The sequence below is a fragment of the Epithele typhae genome (assembly GCF_022376455.1).
Source record: "Epithele typhae strain CBS 203.58 chromosome Unknown BXZ73scaffold_31, whole genome shotgun sequence".
NCBI classification, from domain to species: Eukaryota; Fungi; Basidiomycota; class Agaricomycetes; order Polyporales; family Epitheliaceae; genus Epithele; species Epithele typhae.
The window spans coordinates 204,882-222,619 of record NW_025954222.1 but is presented as its reverse complement, the minus strand read 5'-3'; the positions used below and the strand labels follow the sequence as shown (position 1 = coordinate 222,619).

Below are 17,738 nucleotides of genomic sequence, written 5' to 3'. Positions count from 1 at the left end.
GATCTTCCCGGATGTCTGCGCAGGCCCTCTGGACGTTGGTCTCATGCATGTACATTAGTAATTAGCTAGAAGAACGACAGGCCCTCAAACAAAGCACTACTATATACACCTATGCAGCTGGCCAAGATCCGCTCACAGTTCAGTACGACGTCCGGACGACATCTAGCATGCTGTCATGTAAGACCTGAGGGGATGACTCCGATGTATACCGCCACGAACTCCCTTCACAGACGTTGAGTCCCCTAGCCCTCCAAGTGCAGTTGGATGAAGAACTGCTTCCCGCACTGCGGACACGCTCCCGACTTCGCGATCTCGTCCATAAGGCACCTATCCCGTCGGTTCCGCGTCAGCGCTCGACCGCAGCTTCAGACCGGAGAGCACGACGCACCGGTGACAGAACATGTGCCCGCACATAGTCGCGACTGGGCCTGCGCAAGGGGTGCGCTGGCACACGCGGCAACGGTAGGAGAGGTCGGGGCGGTCCACGTCTCCGTTCATGCGCCCTTTCCGGTGGCCGGAGTGTGAGGGCGGAGAGCGCCCAGCCATAGGACTGGAAGAGGCCAACCATTCGGGGGTAGAGGCCGGGGCGGGTCCCGAGGACGAGGAAGAGGCGTACACAGGGGCTCGCGGGGCTGCGCGCGCGTGGACGCGCGAAGGAGGTGCGTGCGTGCGGGGTACATCGCGCAGCTGAGAGGCGTGCGAGGAGGGTGCGCGCGGGATCTGGGGAGGCTTGCCAAGAGTTTTGTCAATTTTTGGCGAATAACGAAAAGTGGAGGTTGTAAAGACATACATGTAATGGCGCGACTTCATCCGCGTATGCTGCCACATAATCGTTCAAGTCCGGACCCGAGGATGGACTGGCTCTGCCTCGGCACTACGACATGCGAATATAGTCAGCGCAAACCAAACGGATAGCTATAAATTCTCACACGTACCGTATATAAGCCGACAACCTGACAGAGGGAGTGAGCCGTGTGTGCATGGGAGAAACCATGGTGCTTGATTCAGGGGAGAGGAACGGCTCCTCGTCTTCGCCAGACGATACAGAGAACGCACGGGACGCAGCTCGAGAAACGGGCGCGGTGGGGCTCTCTGTCACTTGAGCAGGTCTGGCAGCGACGGATGCCGGAGCAGACGGAATATGACTGGAAGATTCTGGGGCCACAGCAATAGGGACCTCAAGCGGTGGGGCATGCCGGGGTGTCTCAAGTCTCTGCGGTGTGGCGGGCTGGGAGGTAGCTTGCATTTGGGGGGTGGTCGGCATCACCGGGGTGGCCGGAATCTGAGGAGTTGCAGGCGTGACAGACCGTTGGACCGGCGTCGAAGGCTGGAGTGGTGTGCTTGTCCTCAGCGGTGTAGCCGGTCTCTGTGGAGTGGCCGGTCGAGCAGCTCCGTAAAACCCGTTCGATATTTTCGGACTGAGAGTCGGACTCTGGACTACCGCAGGAGCAGGAGCCGGAGCCGGACTCGGAGGCGCCGTTGCCGCAGCAACAGCAGCAGCCGAAGGAGGGGGCGGGCACCTCCCCTTATGCTGTGAATGAAGACGGACTAAGCCCAGAGTGCGGGCAATGGCATATGCTAATGAACGTACCGACAACATCGCCGTGAGCGATTCGAAGCCCATGTCGCAAACGCGGCAGTGGGCGTGGATGAGCGGAGTGTTGTTGTAGTGCTCCTGCAGCGCCTCGGCTGTCGCGAAAGTCTTCGCACACTTGGTGCAAACAGAAGGTTTCGCCGCTTGCTGCAACGTGCGTGTGTAGCCAACCGTCGCATACAATATGGGAGAAGGAGTCGGGACTTACGTTTGAAGGCCCCGGAGTACTAGGAGCGGATGGAGGGGGAACCTTGCCATCGTGCTTGTCCTGGAGGTGCTGCTGCCGGTGCTGGATAGCGGAGAACACCTTCGCGCAGTCCTGGAAGGGACAGAAGAAGGCAGGAATGTGGCGGTGGCCCTTGACCCTAGCGTGCTGCTCGCAAGCGAGAATGTTCTTGAAGACCACTTTGCATTCGTCGCACCTGGCGGGGGCATCAGACAGCGTACTCATCTTGCAGGTGCAGCGATGAGCAAGGCGAGTGGAAGCGCTGGGTGTGGGAGCAGCAGGACCTAGAAGCGGATGTAGAGAAACGAGAGGCGGGCAAACGCCCTGCCGGTGCTGCCTTTAAAGCACGTCGAGGGCTCGTGCCAAACGACGCGTGCGAGGACGGCGCATGGTGAAAGAAGCTGACAGGTGCGCTACGGTGGTGACCGCAGAGCGCAAATGCTGCAGCACAAGTTCCCAGGAGGAAGGCGCTTCAAAGCCCCACCGGTATATCCCGAACGCCATCATCAGCGCCGTGCCGCAGTGAGCGTGCAACTGGATGCGAAGCTGCGGGACGACATATCTCACATGGATTATCATACGCACAAACATAAAAGCCACCAGTTCCAGTCTTAAAGCACCACGCTTTCCACCTTCACCTGAGTCACCTTGCACAGTTCCTGCAGCTTATACGTATACTTCGCCTTCGCCTTCCACAGCCGAGTGCCCTTCTGGAAAATCTTGGTGGTATCCGGAATCGACGCTTGTACGATGCTCAGCTCGACCGTCGCCAGCCGCTGGTGCGCCAGCCTGTTGTACCGCTCCAACTCGTGCACCATCTCCTCTCCGAACCCGTCCCTGAGCGACTCCAGCGTCCCATTGTCGATCTGCACCTTACTCAGCTTCCGCCACTTCTCCGGCATCTCCCCCAGGGCCTCCCACAAGCCCCGCGGGAATGGCCCCGACTCGGTCGACACGACCCACAGGTCCTCCAGCGCCGGGAACAGCGCCAGCAGCGCCCCCCACGGCCGCTCCTCCATGGGCACTGGGGGACCGCGGCGGGGTCGACTGGCGGCGGGAGCTCGTTGAAGGAGGCGCGGAGCACGAGGTGCGTGACGGGCACGCCTCGCGCGCCATACTCGCTCGGGAAGCACCCCGGCCGGAAGAAGTGTCGGACCGCGTACAGCGCGTCGCACAGGACGTCCCTGCGCCCGGCGGCGTCATCGAGCGGGTTCGCGCCGTGAGGGAATGAGAGCGCTGTGGCGCGGAGGGTGAGCGCGGGCCCGCCGTGCCCGGAGGCGAGCAGGATCGTCGCGGCGCGGTCCGCGGGAGGGCGTGCGGGGTTGGGCATGGAGACTTCGACGCGGTGGACGGGGAACGGAATGGGTCCGAGGGGGACGAAGGGAGGTAGCATCTGCGCGAAGATGGAGTCGGGGTGGTGTTGGGGCGTGTGCCCGGCGAGATGGCGCGCAGTGAGGAGGTACTCGGAGCAGTTTGGGAAGGTGACTGTTGTGAGCAGGTTGGCGATGCGCCCGGGACGTCCTCTATGACGAGCCTCTTCACGGAGAGAAACTTTGCAGGCTGAAGGGGAGACGTGTGATCGTCTTTGGCAGTAACCTCGGCGGCAGGGTGTTGATTAACTCGAGATCCTGAGGAGTGCCATCGGTGGATGCAAGGGAGGCTATGTGAGGGTGCTGTTCAAGAAGTCAAGCTTGAATATGCTGGACTGGTGATGCTTCTCTGGTAGCGTTTCTGGGCGCGGGTTCGCAAAGGACGATGAGAAGCATTCAACCTTGTCGACGACGTCCGCCTTGAAGTTGATCCCCACGCCGGCCACCACGAGCTCTTTGAGAGCCGGTAGCTTCTGCTTTGGCAGGCGGATGTCCATGACCTGATATGCACCGATCCCGGAGACGACGTGAATCTCGAGCACCTCCAGTTTCGGAAGCTTGTCCTTGAATAGAGCCAGTACCCGGTCGAGGTGATTGCCTTCACTTTGATGCCGACGAGATTCTTGTCCACGTCGAGCGTCCTATCGATATCAGGGACATCGCGCCACTGTGAGGGATCACGGTCGAACAAAACCTCCGCATCGATCGGCCAACGTAGGGAACTAGCTGAAGACCACAGGGGTTGGATTAGTCTGTGTGTGAGCCACCAGACGCGGGGGGCACAGGCATACCTTCCATGGAGGATGCGAGACACAGGGCTTCGGGGAGGGCGTGCATGAAGGACGGCGACATGAGCCGTCTCGTGAAATCATGTCTGGTGATATATACCGTCATCGTACCCTGGAAGGTCAGTGAGTGGCCGAGAGCGAGACCACAGCTGTTGCTGGCCACTGTCGACCTCGGATCGTGGTAAAGAGCCACTTAGTTGAATGGGCGGACGAACGCTTTGTCCCAACTTTGTCTGGTCACTAGTGCAGTGCCACTGTGTCAATGACCGCCTGCCCAAAGAGAACTCCCCTGCAAAGGAAGTTTTCGGTGTTGATGTTGAAGTGGAAGATGGAGTGTGCATCTCGGAAGGATGTCTCGACCCGAGCCATCGTCGCCAGACTGGGTGCCCAGATGCCGGGAAATTGAGTCAGTGTAAGGTGTCACGACTGAGGACGACGTTCATTCGATGTCGTCGAAAGCACACGGTGCATCTGGTAGTGTCAAGAGTACTGCCCAGGAAGTGGGACCGAATCTAGGAGGGCAGGCGTCGAATACATGGAGGACGGAAGGAGTCGGTGGCCATGGATCTTAAGGGTGAAATTTCGACAGGTGTCTGCATAGAGGGCCAGATCAAGGACCCGACTTTCCGCCCACGCAACTTGGGGCAGAGCTTTATAATCGGTGACGATGATGGCGATCAAGTTCACATCTGAAGTTAGAGAGCAGTCTGGGTTAAAAGGCACTTAGATTGCAAGTGCTCCCGTAGTGCCATCAAACGAGGAAGCTGACGACGTACTAAATCTAGCATTGGCGGTGCGAGCGTTTGGACGAAGGACGAGTCCAGTTCAATGCGCAAGCTCGACAAATGTGACAAACCCTGCCCGTAAACACGAACAAACACTGCGAGCCTCAGACTGCAGACCAGTGGCAGCCTCCCCTCCGTCTACTCCAAGTCTTGATTGATAGATGCCGTCTATCCTCGGTCTTCCATATGATGTTCTCCAACACGTTTTCGACGAGCTTTCTGGTCCCGACACACTCCACTTGATCTCTTCCCAGAAGCACCTCTACAGCGAACTCATAGATGACGACCACACATGGCGACGGTTCTGCCTACCCTATGGCGTCGCGGATAGAAAGTCTTTCCAAGATCGCTCCTTCCGGGACATCTATGGACTATTCCTGCATATATACGGCCCCCTCCTTGGTCTCTGGTGCAGCGATTATCCTTTCAGGGGCAACATATTGCAGTTCCGCCTCCTACCAGATCATCAAGAGCGCGACGGGGAGCCTGTGATGGTCGGGGATGTGTGGAAGTTCACCTTCCAGCCTGGGCAGCCATCACCTCACCTCCCGTACTACGTTGAGTTCGTTCAAATTGGTTTCGCACCTCGCACAACCCAAGCCGATTCCCCTGCCAACGACGTGTCCATTACCTGGCACCTCCGCAACGAGCACGAAAGTCTTAGCTTCCTTGCGCAGGGCGGGCCGTGGAGACGTCGGTTCGACGGCAACGCATTGAACAATCCCTCGCTGCATCTCATCGGTCCCAGCGATTCGACCGTCCAGCTCAGAAACTACTTCGCGCACCCAATAACGAACCCGGAGTTCCCAGAGACCCCCATAACACCCTGGTACGACTCCACCCGACGCACGCCGCACCTCCCCGTCCAGAGCCCCCCGCCCATCCTCCTCACCCCGCCGCGCTGGTACAACCGAAGCCCTGCCGAGCTCCGCTACATCTCCGGTGCGCCGAAGCCGTTCTCGATCGCCTTCTCCCCTGAGAGCGCGTCCGAGTCGTTCGCGGACCTCCACCACCCAAACCACGAGCTGAGCGACCGCTACGCCATGCTACAGCCGCGCTACTTCCCGCTCCGCACCGTCGTCGAGGTCGGGGTCGACCCCGCGTCCGCCGCGTGGAGCGCGAACTCGCTGGGCGGGCTCTGGCTGGGCGACTACGGCCCGCACGGGACCGAGTGCTTGTTCATCGAGTATGACGAGGCGGCGGGAGAAGTGCGCGCGTGGAAGATTACGGGGGATACGAACGTCCCGCGCGGGGTGTGGAGCTGGTGCGCGACCGTCACTCACGACGCACCGTTCACGGACGTTTCGGGCGTCACATTTCGGGGGTTCGAGGCGCAGGGGCGGTTCGCGCAGCATGGTTATGTGTGAGTACACAAGTCAGTTGTGTGAAGTGTTGGGCTGAGGTAAATTGGTCATTCGTCTTAGGGAACCTACGCTCATACCTGCTCACCTCATCGTGAGCGGGGCGGACGACCTAATGGTTAGTTTTGATATGGCTTTCCTCACTCGCTATGCGAGGTACAAGACGAATCGAGGACGGACGGGAGAGAACGCAGTTTCGGTAGACGAAGCGTCGTAGATGCCGATGTAGGAAGGAGAGAGAGATGGCCTGAGTGAGGATATGTAATATTACGAAGCGCACATTTCAGGTACATACAATGTCCCCCTCAGTCGGAGTGATTTCCTGCTTTACATCCATGCGTCATCGGGCGTTGAATCCATGCCGACGTGATTATGCAACCTTGCGCATTCCATGCATAAGCCCAGCCTGTGATTCTTCAAGTTTTATGTCAACTCGAGTTAATCCGTTATGCCCCCGCCTCGCGGGGCTTGCACGGACCACTTCATTCGCCCATCTAGGAACTGTCATCGCGTGCGAAACGAAGACACTGACAGCTGCACCAGCCTAATAAGCCCTCAGCGTCGGTGGGCAATCCCCGGTGTCGTCCCCCTGTGTTCCATGACCTCCACCGTGCGATACCCACCGTCGGCCCACCAGATTGAGATGGCGCAAGTCGGGGTGCCCGCGCCACACTCGACTCTGCTTCCTACCATCACCGACTCCCCGGCTGCACTGCATGCGACTTCCTCGGACACCTCTCCCGCGGCCGACCAACAAGACTCGCCCACGGACGTTCAGAACGATGCTGCCAGCCCCGGTCGGTGGCAGAGGATCCGAGATCACTTGGGACTCTCCAGCACGAATCCGGCCATCACACGGCGAAGGATGTTAACGTTCGTTTACGTCGCCAGTGCGGTTGCGCTCAATATCATCCAAGTACGTCCGCCTTCGCTATATCGCATGACCTACCACGAACGTATTTCCCAGATTATTGTGGTCATCGTCATCCTTGTGGTCGCAAGCCAGCGTCCCGCCCTCAAGTCCAGCGACCCGGCACCATCGCAGCTGCAAGCCTGCTCTTCGTTTGCGTGGGCGTGCGTGGTGTGGCTGGTGAGACTTGTCGTGAGGGTGTACACCATGAGCTGGATCTATGCGTTCGGCATACGCCTGTGAGTCCTTGATTATCCGATCTCGCCCTCAGACACAATGTTGATGTGGAGCCTGGGCCGCGTCGATGCTTCCAGTCGACGGCTCGTGTCTCAGAGCCAGCGAGCACCCACCACCCAAACTGCTCCGTCTGCACCGCAAGCAACTTCGAACAGTCAACCGTCCACCTCTTTAGCCAACCCTGTGCAAGGAGCCACGGCTCAGAGTCTCAACAACATCCCAATGCGTACCTACAAAATCCATCTCTTGTAAGTCTTTCCTATATTCTTCATGCGTTATGGTCTTGAAACCCGTCTTGTTAGCGTGCACAGGATCGTGGATCTTCTGTTCACCGTCGCCTGGCTCGTCACGGTCGTCCTGGTCCTCGACTCCCGCGGCAGGGAATGCTTCCACTCCGCCCCGCTGATTTTCGGCATCACCTGGGGTCTCGCCGGATTGACGTGCTTGAAGCTGATGTTCCGCCCTGTTCTACTGGTACGCCGTCACCCCTCCTTTCGCCATCATGTGAATCTAACTCCCGCCAGTGGTTCCTCTTTGTACGAGGGAGGAAACGGCCCGTCCCCGCTCACCTCACCCAAGCACAAGTCGACCGAATCCCGCTTGTGCTCTACATCCCGCCCCCACCGAGCGAGCCGTCCTCCACTCGCTTCTCCCAACCCGCGTCTCCCGTTCGCCCACCACCCAGGAGCGGACGCCGGTTCGTCGTGTTCCCCTCACGCCAAGCAGACACTGCGCCCATGACAGACGTGGACGTCGGCATCGGCATGCCCCAGGACATCGACGACGGATGGGATGAGAACTGGGTGCAGGGTGTGCACCCCTTCGTCCGGCTCCCGGAGAATCTGGCAACATGCATGATCTGCCTGGACAAGTACGAAGCTCCGCCCCGGGCCGCGTCGGCCTCTCCACGCGGCCCCATGCAACCCCACACAACGGGTGGACGCGAGGAGCAAGTGGAGGTCGAGCCATCCCTGGGTGGAGAAGTGCCCGCTGTCGAGCCTGGTAACCCTGCGCCGGAGCCGCTGCGCTTGCTGTCCTGCGGACACGCGTACCACGTACGTCCACTTAATATGATCCGTGCATGGTGCGAAGAGTACTGAGACCGTGCAGAAATCTTGCGTGGACCCGTGGCTGATCACGAAGTCCGGCCGATGCCCATATTGTCAGAAGGAAGTCGTGATTCCGGCTTCTGTGAGCAGAAGGTGGTGGCGGCGCGTGTGGTCGTGGTCCTGAAGGGCGTTCTCGTCACGTTGCTACTCTTGCTTTGCTTTCTGCTTGTATCTGCGTAATTGTACTATACCTCAGTAGCGATCTGTGTCACGACCGTCTAGTAGGAAAACTACTGACTCGTGCTACGAAGGATACGCTCCACACCTTCGACGCTCTCCCGAGGCTTGCTGCTTCACCGTGAACTTTGTAGCAAGCGTAGTCCCACCAGTAGTAATTGAAACGCAAGTTCCAAAGTTCTCCCATGCGGGATCTGAATTGGCCGAGAGATGGCTACAGAGGTACGATAAAGGAATCAAGAAGCTTCTTGATAGGCTAGCCCGAGCGAGAAACCCGGAAGCATACACGGTCTGTAACCGCCGAGTCCGGACAGACGGTTCGAAGTTGTGCGTGCAACCGCACACTAGGAGGAGCTCTCCGAGGGTGGGCTTGACTTGGGCTTCTGCTTGAGATCCTCCTTCGTCCACGGGGCGGCTTCCCACGAGTCCAACGCTTGACCCACCGTCTGTGCGTCCCAACGTCCCTTTGCGACCTCGCGACCTTCAAGATGGAGGGCAGGGATCCAGTAGACGTACTTGTTCTTCCAACGCTCCTGCCCTGGGTCCTGGATGTTCACCGTCTCGAGCTCGAAGGCGCGCTGCTGCCGGACCTTGGCCAGCGCCGCCTTCGCCACCTGAAATGAGGGCATGGACATGAGTGCCATTGTAGAGAGCATGAAAGGTAAATCGACGATGCGTACATCGCAAAGGGAGCAGTTGGGACCGGAGTACAAAGTGAGGCGCGCAATGCCGAGCCCCCGTGACGCCATTGGATGATTGATGTGAATGAGCTGGAGGAGAGTCCAATGAAACCGTGAAAGTTGCGCCTTAGCCGGCTCGAGGAGAACGCGAGGTGGTAGCTAGCTAGGTAGTGCCAAGAACTTGATAGCCCTCAGAGTCTGAGGATTTCGGCGAGTGCATCGGAATGTTTTTAACTCTATAACAATGCGTAAATGTAATATAAACAAGGCGCTATAGCCAAGTGGTTACGGCGACAGATTAGAAATCTGTTCTCCTTTGGAGGCGCAGGTTCGAATCCTGCTGGCGTCGGCATTGTTTTGCTTTTGCGTCCGTCCCTCTCGAGGTTCGAGTGCGCTGGTGTAGTCTTTGAAGCGAGTATGATGGTTCCGGTTGGATATCTCAAGGAACAGCGTCAGACCCTGGGGTTCAATCTCGTAATCAGTATGTTCCTCCCATAAGGATCTTTCCGCAAGCGTGCGAACCTGATATAGCCTACCACTCGCCACTCCCGGAAGTGTCCCGGCCATTGCCCTATGCCACACAGAAAATATCCGATCCCCTCCGTTAACTCTCTACGGCGAGTGGCGTGTGAGAGAGCCCATGTTTCAGAGCTCACTTACACATTCCGTCTCGCTTCGTTCTCTTGCATCCGAAGTTTTCCGAACACTCCTAGTGGCGTCCCCTTGGCGCCCCGATTCCGCAAGAGTTGGAAGCAATCGAACCCTTCGACAGCACACGAGGGACTGTCGCAGGTTTGCTCTCTATGATGAAGAAGGGCGACACTTCCCTCGGGCTTGTGTATTGCATGGCACAGGCAAGTCGCGTCCCCCTCTTTGCGCCAGGCTTCCACTGACGACTCTGCTCCATGCTGTGGTGTTTTGAATAGCGTTTATTATTTCCATGACGGTATGCGCTGGCCCGGGACGGCCAACGGCGAAGGGGGACACGGAAGACGCAGCTGCAAGCGTGCCAGGCATATGCCGCAGTGAATGTCATGTGAGCTTCATGATGTTCTGGTACTGTTTTTGGAGACAAGGTGAGTACATTGACTCGCCGATTCGTGGTAGATTTGACGAAAATTCAGTATCAACCATCATAATCCAGCTCTCTCCGAAATACAAGTTCTTTGGGCAAATCTTGGTCCACGTCGCGCTTCAAGCACGAGAATGACTCCTCAGCGACGATATGCGCCTCAAGCGCACTCTTACCACCAACTTGACTACAGACGTATCCATATTCGACGCCTTCGTACTGGCGTAGGTTCAATTTCCTAACATCGCTCATTCCTCGACTTTCGCTGATCATTTGTGGTTTTCACGTTGCCTTCGATTACGTTCTTATCAGTATCTGGTTCATCTCGGCGCTCCTCATATTTCACCGAACCTGGACCCGATTGTCCCCTCGGGCTGCGACTACTACCAACGCCATCTTGTACTCCATCCTGGTCGGCCTCGTGGCTGAGATCCTACTGCGGGTATGTTATTCACTATGCCGTCGTCTCTAATGTCTAGCAGTACACAGCAGAAGATGAACCGCAAAGGATTGCAAGTACTCAGTCAAGAACAAATCGATCGACTTCCTCTTGTACCCCCATCCCGAACGGGTTCCGTAGACCCACTGTCCCTGTACGTGCTGCATACCCCGGCCGCCGGTGCCTCCAGTTCAGACTCCAACCCTCAGGTGGACGTCGACGGTTAGTGTTTTTCGGTGCTCACCGGACCCACTTCGACGCCATCGCCGACATCGTCCCGCCAACACCTGTCGACAACTGGAGTACGCCAGGGTCACTCCTGTTCGTCCGCCTGCCCGACTCTCAGGTGATCTGTAGTACAATTTGCCTGGGACTATACGAAGCTTCACCGGGTATCTTCGCCGCCGCTGTAACATCGGCGACGTCCCACGGTCGATGGTTTGTGGACGCGCGATCGATGGGCAGGGTGCTGACCGGGGCCACGAGGTTCGGGGAGACGCCGTCCCGGGACGAGAGCAGCACGAAGAGCATGTCGAGGTCGGGAGTCAGCGTTCTGGCGACTGAGGTAGGGCGCGATTTGCCAATTTGAACGGAGTGTTCCCGCCGCTGCGTTTGATGCCCTGCAGGAATGCGTTCCACGTACGTGATATTGCTGGGTCTAAGTGTCTGCTTTGCGACGCTGATGCATTGTATTTTGCGCTGTCAGCGATTCCACAGGCGTGCATCGACCTCCTGTTTACGTCGCAGTCGAACAGGTGTCCAATCTGCCGCGCGACGGTCCACGTCTCCTAGTGACCCTGTGTCAAGCCACCGTCGACAAAGTCCCCGAGACCGTTCAGGCACTTTTGCCGTGGCATGCCGTAAGTAGCGAAACACATGGTCCCTTTCTTCAATTTCCCATCGATACGAGTGGACATCATCTCACGCGGCACAAGTGTCAAATTCCTTTATACCGATGACGTCCATACCCGACTCCCTCCCTAGCGCGGGCAAGCTACGACCCAGCCCTGTCTGTCGTTATCGTTGTACTCTTTTGCTATCGAAATGAAAGTCGTCTTTCGAAGTCACCGCCCGAGTGCACCGCCAAGCCTCGTGCATTGTCGCTCTGCGGTCGGACAGGCGCCGCACCGGGACTAAATAAGCTCTTCTTCTTCAGAGGGTGCCCAACGCTCTTTGCAGACAGCCACCACCTCCAGCCGAGGTCCAGAATGGCCTCAGTTGTTCAGCACCCGCTGTCGGCTGCTGAGAGGACGTTGCCGGACGCAGTGCATCCCGTCACCGACGTCCTGCGGCCCGGCTCTCGCGCGAGCAGTGCCACCATCCCGCCCTTGGACTCGTCCCCCTTGCCTCTCGCCCCCACAACCTCCCATGCCCCCACCGGCCCCCACAACAATCTACCCACCCACTTACCCTCACCGACTGCGACAAACCCAAGTCTCTGGGAAAGGCTACCAGAGGTTCTTGGATTCACCGGCCGCGACGAATACCCCAGGCACAGGCGTCAAGAGCTCGTGTACACCGTCGTGTCGACCGTGTTCAATGTCGCTCAGGCACGTTCGCCTCTTCATTACGCTCGACAGCTGATGCGAGCCTTGGGTCTTTTCAGGTCGTCGTAATCCTCACCCTCACGATTCTGGCTGCCCAGCCGCGCCCAGCCGGCCATGCAAACACTGCCCTATCGGAGCGGGATGCCTGCTCGGAAATGTACGGCCTGGACATCTTTTGGCTCGCGAGGCTTCTTCCCAGATGCGTCACTTTGTGGGTTATATTCTGGCACAACGGACCACGGTGAGTCCCAGTGATTCTTGCCCCCTCTCCTCCCGCTCACGTGCGGTACGTGCAGGCGAGTCCCACCACTTCCTGACGCGGTGCTGGCTCCTCCCACTTCGACCACCACACCCCCACACCCATTGGCTCCCATGAACGCAACCCGCCCCGCAAGAAGGGGTACCAGCGAGACCACCCAATCTGAAGCGGTCGACTTCCTCCCGGGCGCGTTCGCGTACGACGCATCGCAAATTTGCCCGCTCACGAGCTCGTCCCGAGTATGCCTGTTGTAAGTTCCCCGTCCGAACCACCTTTCGTTGATGTACCGACGCGGTCATCCAGCTGGCACAAGATCGTAGATCCCGTCCTCATCTTCATCTGGCTATTCCTATACGTGTCCTTCGTCGTCCAACATGCTCGCTTCTGTCACCGGCATGCTCTCATGGTCGCCGGCCTCACGGATGCTATATTGACGGTGATTTCTATCACATTACTGCTCAGGGCAGCAATTTGGGTATGCGCACTCACCTTTTGTGTCATGGTCGTTCGTTGATTGATCTCTTGCAGTTCCTACGCCGCACTCGCATTGCGGCAGCACAGCCTGCGCCGCGGCCAGACAGGCTTTCGAAAGCCGAAGTGGACCTAATACCTCTCGTTTTCTATGCACCCCAAGAACCATCCGGCGGCACCAAGGTCACGACGCACTCCCCCTCTCCCCATTCATACCCTCCTGCGAAGCCCTTCGGCGGGCATCGCTTCGCCCTGTTTCGTCCCTGCCATACGAGGATGACCAGCAAGGATTCGGACCTCGAGAGCGGGGAGGCCGCTACTATGGAATATGTACTGCGCAGCTGGAAGCCGGGCGAGATCCCCTTCGTGACCCTCGACACGAACCACGATACCTGTTCCATCTGTCGGGAGGAGTATCAAGCTCCGGCACGCGGTGTCCAGATGGCTTCGAAGCCCAACCAACCTTCGGCGGGCACTGAGAACCAGGGAGCGGTACACGAGGCGACGTCCAGTCAAGATGGCGCAAGCGACGGGGGCTGCTGCGACTGCTGGGATGTCGCCACGCATTCCACGTAAGTCTTTCTTGTTGTCTTTAGCGTCGCACAGGCCAACTGAGTTCACGGTCGTGATGCAGAAAGCATGCATTGATCGGTGGTTGTTGGACGAGTGTGGACGATGTCCCTTGTGCGGTGCTGCCGTTGAAGTCGCACCTCCCCACAAGAAGCGCTGGTAGCAGCGTGATCCATCGTAGTCGCGACCTTCTCGGCTCGTAATCCCCGGTTCGGCTTTGAATATCTTGCATGCCCCCACCCGCTATTCTCACACGCTGTACATCTGCTGTATCCCTGCTCTCGACCCCGCTCCTGCCATACCACGCACATATTCGCCTCGTTAGCTGTTCGTGTCACTCGTCCCCCTTTCTTTGTAGCCTCCATCGTGCCCATACTAGTTGTATAGTTCATCGTTGATTACGCGTTGTTTGCTTTGGGCGAATCACGACCCATGGTTCGTGGAGAGTTGTAATACATTATGGATTACCCCTCTGTCTCGACCGCCATATGGGCGACGAGCCCTGTATAGCCAGAATGATCTATAGCATCAAGCCAATATATACGCCATTAAATCCCAGCAAGGTATACCAAAAGCCCCAGAGATGCAATAACGACATCCAGGAGACGACGGAAGAAAGGAAGGTGTGTGCGCCCGTTGGGTTCAGAGAGGGCGGACGGTCTACAACAGGGACCACGCCATCTAGATGCACGAAACGGACAACGTACCGCGCGCCCGGAACCCCGCGAGCCTCTCCGCGAGCTCGCGCTTCAGCTCGCGCTCCGCCCCGGGCCGTCGCACGCGACGCACACGCGCACCGCGAGCCCGCGGAGCTCGTCCCGGCAGAGGCCCGCGTCGATGCGCGGCCAGTCGAGCGCGGCGAGGTCCGCGGGCGCGCCGACCTCGAGCGCGAGCGAGACCTCCTCGAGCCGCGGGGCGCGCAGCGCGCCGAGCATCGCGGCGACCCACGGGAAGAGGCGGCGCCCGGCGGGGGCGCGCGACGCGCGGGCGTCGAGCCCGCCGAAGTGCAGGGCGCGCAGCGCGGTGTTGTGCGCCAGGCTGAGGTCTTCGTCCGCGAAGGTCAGGACAGGGTCGGGACCGGGACCGTTGGGGGGAGCGGGGGCGGGGTCGGGGGTGTCGCCGGTGGGGAACTCGACGTGGAGGGTCTCGAGGGACGCGCCGGACGCGCGGAGGAGGTCGCCGACGGGCTTGGTGTTGGCGAGCTCGCGCCAGCAGAGCTGGATCGTCTGCAGCCGGGGCTCGTCCGGGCGGCGGAGGAGCCACTCGGTGACGAGCGTGGGGGACGACGCGGGGTCGAGGAAGAGGTAGGAGAGCTGCATGCGGCCGGCGGGCTCCTGGGCGTCGGCGGGGGCGTCGGCGTCCTCGAACGGGGACGGGGAGTCGTGCGCCCAGGAGACGGACTGGAAGTAGAGCTCGCGCAGGGCGGGGAAGGCGGAGAGGAAGAGGATGACGTCGCGCGAGGCGGCGAAGGAGACGTCGAAGAGGAAGAGCTGGCGGATAGAGTCGGCGGCGGCGGTGAGGGCGGCGCGGGTGGCGGGCGCGAGGGCGTGCCAGCGGATGCGGGCGAGGGCGAGGGCGGTGAGATGCGTGAGCAGGGGAAAGAGAGCGGCGGTGGCGTCGACCCAGCCGTCGTCGACCCGGGGGGAACCGTCCGGGGCGATGCCGGCGTGGTCTGCGTTGAGGGAGAGCTTGCGGACGCAGAGGGCGACAGAGGGCGCTGAGGCAAGGAGGGCGCGGAAGCGGGTCAGATCGTCGGCATGGCGGAGGCGGACGCTGCGGAAGAGGTGGAAGCGGCTGCTGGGGAGCCAGTCCTTGCAGGTGAGGCTGCAGGCCCGGAGGGAGTCGATATCATCCCATAGGTGGTCGATGGTCTCGTCGCAGAGCTCGGGAGGGAGTCGGGTGCCTGTGCGGGCGGGTATCATGCTGTGCTCACGGCGGAGAGTCAGAAGAGGAATGCACGGGGAGGGACGCACTCACAGGGCATATGCAAGGGAGGAGAGATGCGGAACAGCTGCAGAGAGCGGGAGAGGTGCCAGCAGAACAAGGATTAAGTAAGGCCGGCAGGCGATCCGATGCTGTCGCCCCGCGCAAAAAAGGGTGGCAGCATGGCCTCCACAGTGCTGTTCTTGCGCTCAATGTTGCAACTGCCCAAAACGAACCTTCCGGTTGGCCATCTCGTTGCGGTGGCATGCACCGAAAAGGAGGGTTTCATGCAGTATGCGTTACCCGTATATATCAGGGGGAGATTAAGGCACATCCCCCGATAGCTCAGTTGGAAGAGCGTGAGACTGTAATGGTTACCTTTCATCTCAAGGTCACTAGTTCGATCCTGGTTCGGGGGATTGTATCGAATGGTTCTCCTTTTGCACTGTGGGTCAGCCCAACTCCAAGTGATAATTCAAAGTTGGTTTGTCCACAATGCTGCTTTCTACCTTCGCCATCGATCACTCAAGAATTTGTCTTCATGAAGAGGAAACTATTATAAACGAGTGTATGGGCACAGAACGGGGCGACAAGGTAGACAACAGGAAACACTGTATGGACAACACCACGGGCCAAGGCATCCAACCGACACATCCCGGACGAGCACGCCAAGACGTGCCCCGGCAACTTGTGGTTCAATCATCGACAACGAGCGTGTGCGGCCGCAGCACGTGCGGCGCGGTCGGACGGGGCGGAGGAAGAAATCCAACGGAGAGAACCGAAAGGGTATCACGGCGCGGGTCGCGCGGCGACGTGCAGAGGGGTAAGCGCGTCGCGCGCGGGGTTCGGGTCCAGGGCGCGGACGCGCGTTCACTGCGCCGCGTTCGACGGGCGCGCGTTCGTCTGCTCCTTGAGCGCGAGGAGCTGTTTTGACCGGAAGGCCTCGTAGTGGATCTGCGCCGTCGTCTCGATGAGGTCTTGGAGATGTGTCCTGGAGAGGAAGGAGATGAGACGCAGACAGATAACCAAGTGGAGAGGCATTACCTGGTGAGGAAGTTGCGGAGGTAGACAAACTCGCAATGCTTCTCATCCTCGACGTTGACAACGCCCCAGCGGTTCTTGCGGCCACGGACGGGCTTGCCATCGACGATGACTGTGCGCTCAGAGCCAACAACCGCGAAAGGGATCATGTTCTGAGCGGAGATTGAGGAGGTGCAACGGCAGATGGCAGTGTGGAACTTACACGAATGCTCTCGTTGAGCTGAACTTCCTCCTCGTCGTTCTCCTCAGTGTCGAAGGGGTAGAGGCGGATGTTATGGTACAGCAGCTCCTCACGAATCTACAGAGCAGACATTATTAGCCCGGACTATTTCCGTCAAGTGCTCCCAGGCAGAGACGGACTTTCTGCTTGAACGCATCCCGCTCCTCGAGAGTCAAGCTGTCGGACTTGGCGATGACAGGGACGACGTTGACGACCTCACTGAGCTTCTTCATGACAATAACATCAATGGGGCGGAGCGAGTGGCCAGTGGGGTTAATGAAGAACAGGCAGCAGTGGATACGCGTGTCCTGGATGTGGCGGTCGCGTTGAGCGGTGAGCTCCTTGCGGAGGTACGCGCTGTGCTGATCCTTGATGTACTTCACAATCGGGTCCCAACTGGTAGGAAGCACATGAACGGGTCAGTCGCATACAAGGCAGACGCGAGGTGGACAGGAAGCCAGGAAGACGCGACCGAAAACGCAAACACGTACCAGTTTTCGTTGTTGATCTGGTCACCATACCCAGGAGTGTCAACAATGTTGAGGCGAAGCTTCACACCGTTCTCGACAATGACTACAACCCGGCGTTAGAAGACATGCGGGGGCCGGAGCCCTATAACGCGTACCGTGCGAGACGGGGTGAATCTCCGTCGTCTGGCGGACAGGCTCATCAGCCTCAAGACGGCCCTTGGAGTCAATGAGGTGGGACGCAAAGATGGTGTTGATGAGTGTCGACTTTCCAAGACCGGTCTGGCCTGCCGGACGCGTCATCCAGGTGAGCGGACGTGTACTCGCAGACATGAAACGCGGCCGGCGACGCACCACAGACGATGACATTGAACTGGAAACCGCGCTTGAGGAGCTTGTGCTCAATCTGCTGCGTGATGGTGTCGAAACCGACGTAGGAGTTGGCACGGATCTCGTCAGCGGACATGGTGGCGGCACGGGAGGAGGGAGTGC

At 59.0% G+C, this 17,738-nt stretch overlaps 6 protein-coding genes and 2 non-coding genes across 8 annotated transcripts; 4 read left to right on the top strand and 4 right to left on the bottom strand.

Annotated features, from left to right (window-relative positions):
- Positions 1-242: 242 nt before the first annotated feature.
- BXZ73DRAFT_102343 (uncharacterized protein) lies at positions 243-4,027 on the bottom strand (the record flags this gene model as incomplete). Its single annotated transcript, XM_048015198.1, has 13 exons — positions 243-327; positions 389-729; positions 791-874; positions 936-953; positions 1,308-1,520; positions 1,592-1,741; positions 1,803-2,016; positions 2,499-2,788; positions 2,854-3,305; positions 3,373-3,493; positions 3,592-3,747; positions 3,795-3,916; positions 3,982-4,027. The coding sequence occupies 13 exons, from the start codon at positions 4,025-4,027 to the stop codon at positions 243-245; spliced, it is 2,292 nt and encodes a 763-aa protein (XP_047876914.1).
- An 897-nt stretch (positions 4,028-4,924) lies between these two features.
- BXZ73DRAFT_48348 (uncharacterized protein) lies at positions 4,925-6,130 on the top strand (the record flags this gene model as incomplete). The annotated part of the gene is made up of 1 exon (XM_048020040.1): positions 4,925-6,130. One exon carries the CDS (start codon positions 4,925-4,927, stop codon positions 6,128-6,130), a length of 1,206 nt encoding a protein of 401 aa, XP_047876913.1.
- A 2,771-nt stretch (positions 6,131-8,901) lies between these two features.
- Positions 8,902-9,306, bottom strand: BXZ73DRAFT_102341 (uncharacterized protein; the record flags this gene model as incomplete). Its single annotated transcript, XM_048015197.1, has 2 exons — positions 8,902-9,171; positions 9,238-9,306. The coding sequence occupies 2 exons, from the start codon at positions 9,304-9,306 to the stop codon at positions 8,902-8,904; spliced, it is 339 nt and encodes a 112-aa protein (XP_047876912.1).
- Positions 9,307-9,504: 198 nt separating this feature from the next.
- On the top strand, positions 9,505-9,586 carry BXZ73DRAFT_t130. Its single transcript has one exon. It is a non-coding gene; the product is annotated as a tRNA-Ser (tRNA).
- Positions 9,587-11,956: 2,370 nt separating this feature from the next.
- BXZ73DRAFT_78316 (uncharacterized protein) lies at positions 11,957-13,758 on the top strand (the record flags this gene model as incomplete). The annotated part of the gene is made up of 6 exons (XM_048022855.1): positions 11,957-12,302; positions 12,329-12,536; positions 12,592-12,804; positions 12,858-13,029; positions 13,083-13,597; positions 13,632-13,758. 6 exons carry the CDS (start codon positions 11,957-11,959, stop codon positions 13,756-13,758), a joined length of 1,581 nt encoding a protein of 526 aa, XP_047876911.1.
- Positions 13,759-14,276: 518 nt separating this feature from the next.
- BXZ73DRAFT_90570 (uncharacterized protein) lies at positions 14,277-15,517 on the bottom strand (the record flags this gene model as incomplete). The annotated part of the gene is made up of 2 exons (XM_048025685.1): positions 14,277-14,354; positions 14,393-15,517. 2 exons carry the CDS (start codon positions 15,515-15,517, stop codon positions 14,277-14,279), a joined length of 1,203 nt encoding a protein of 400 aa, XP_047876910.1.
- A 335-nt stretch (positions 15,518-15,852) lies between these two features.
- BXZ73DRAFT_t131 lies at positions 15,853-15,937 on the top strand. Its single transcript has one exon. It is a non-coding gene; the product is annotated as a tRNA-Tyr (tRNA).
- Positions 15,938-16,388: 451 nt separating this feature from the next.
- Positions 16,389-17,712, bottom strand: BXZ73DRAFT_48476 (GTP binding protein; the record flags this gene model as incomplete). Its single annotated transcript, XM_048020062.1, has 7 exons — positions 16,389-16,509; positions 16,563-16,711; positions 16,762-16,857; positions 16,920-17,175; positions 17,271-17,352; positions 17,405-17,533; positions 17,601-17,712. 7 exons carry the CDS (start codon positions 17,710-17,712, stop codon positions 16,389-16,391), a joined length of 945 nt encoding a protein of 314 aa, XP_047876909.1.
- Between the last annotated feature and the right edge of the window lie 26 nt (positions 17,713-17,738).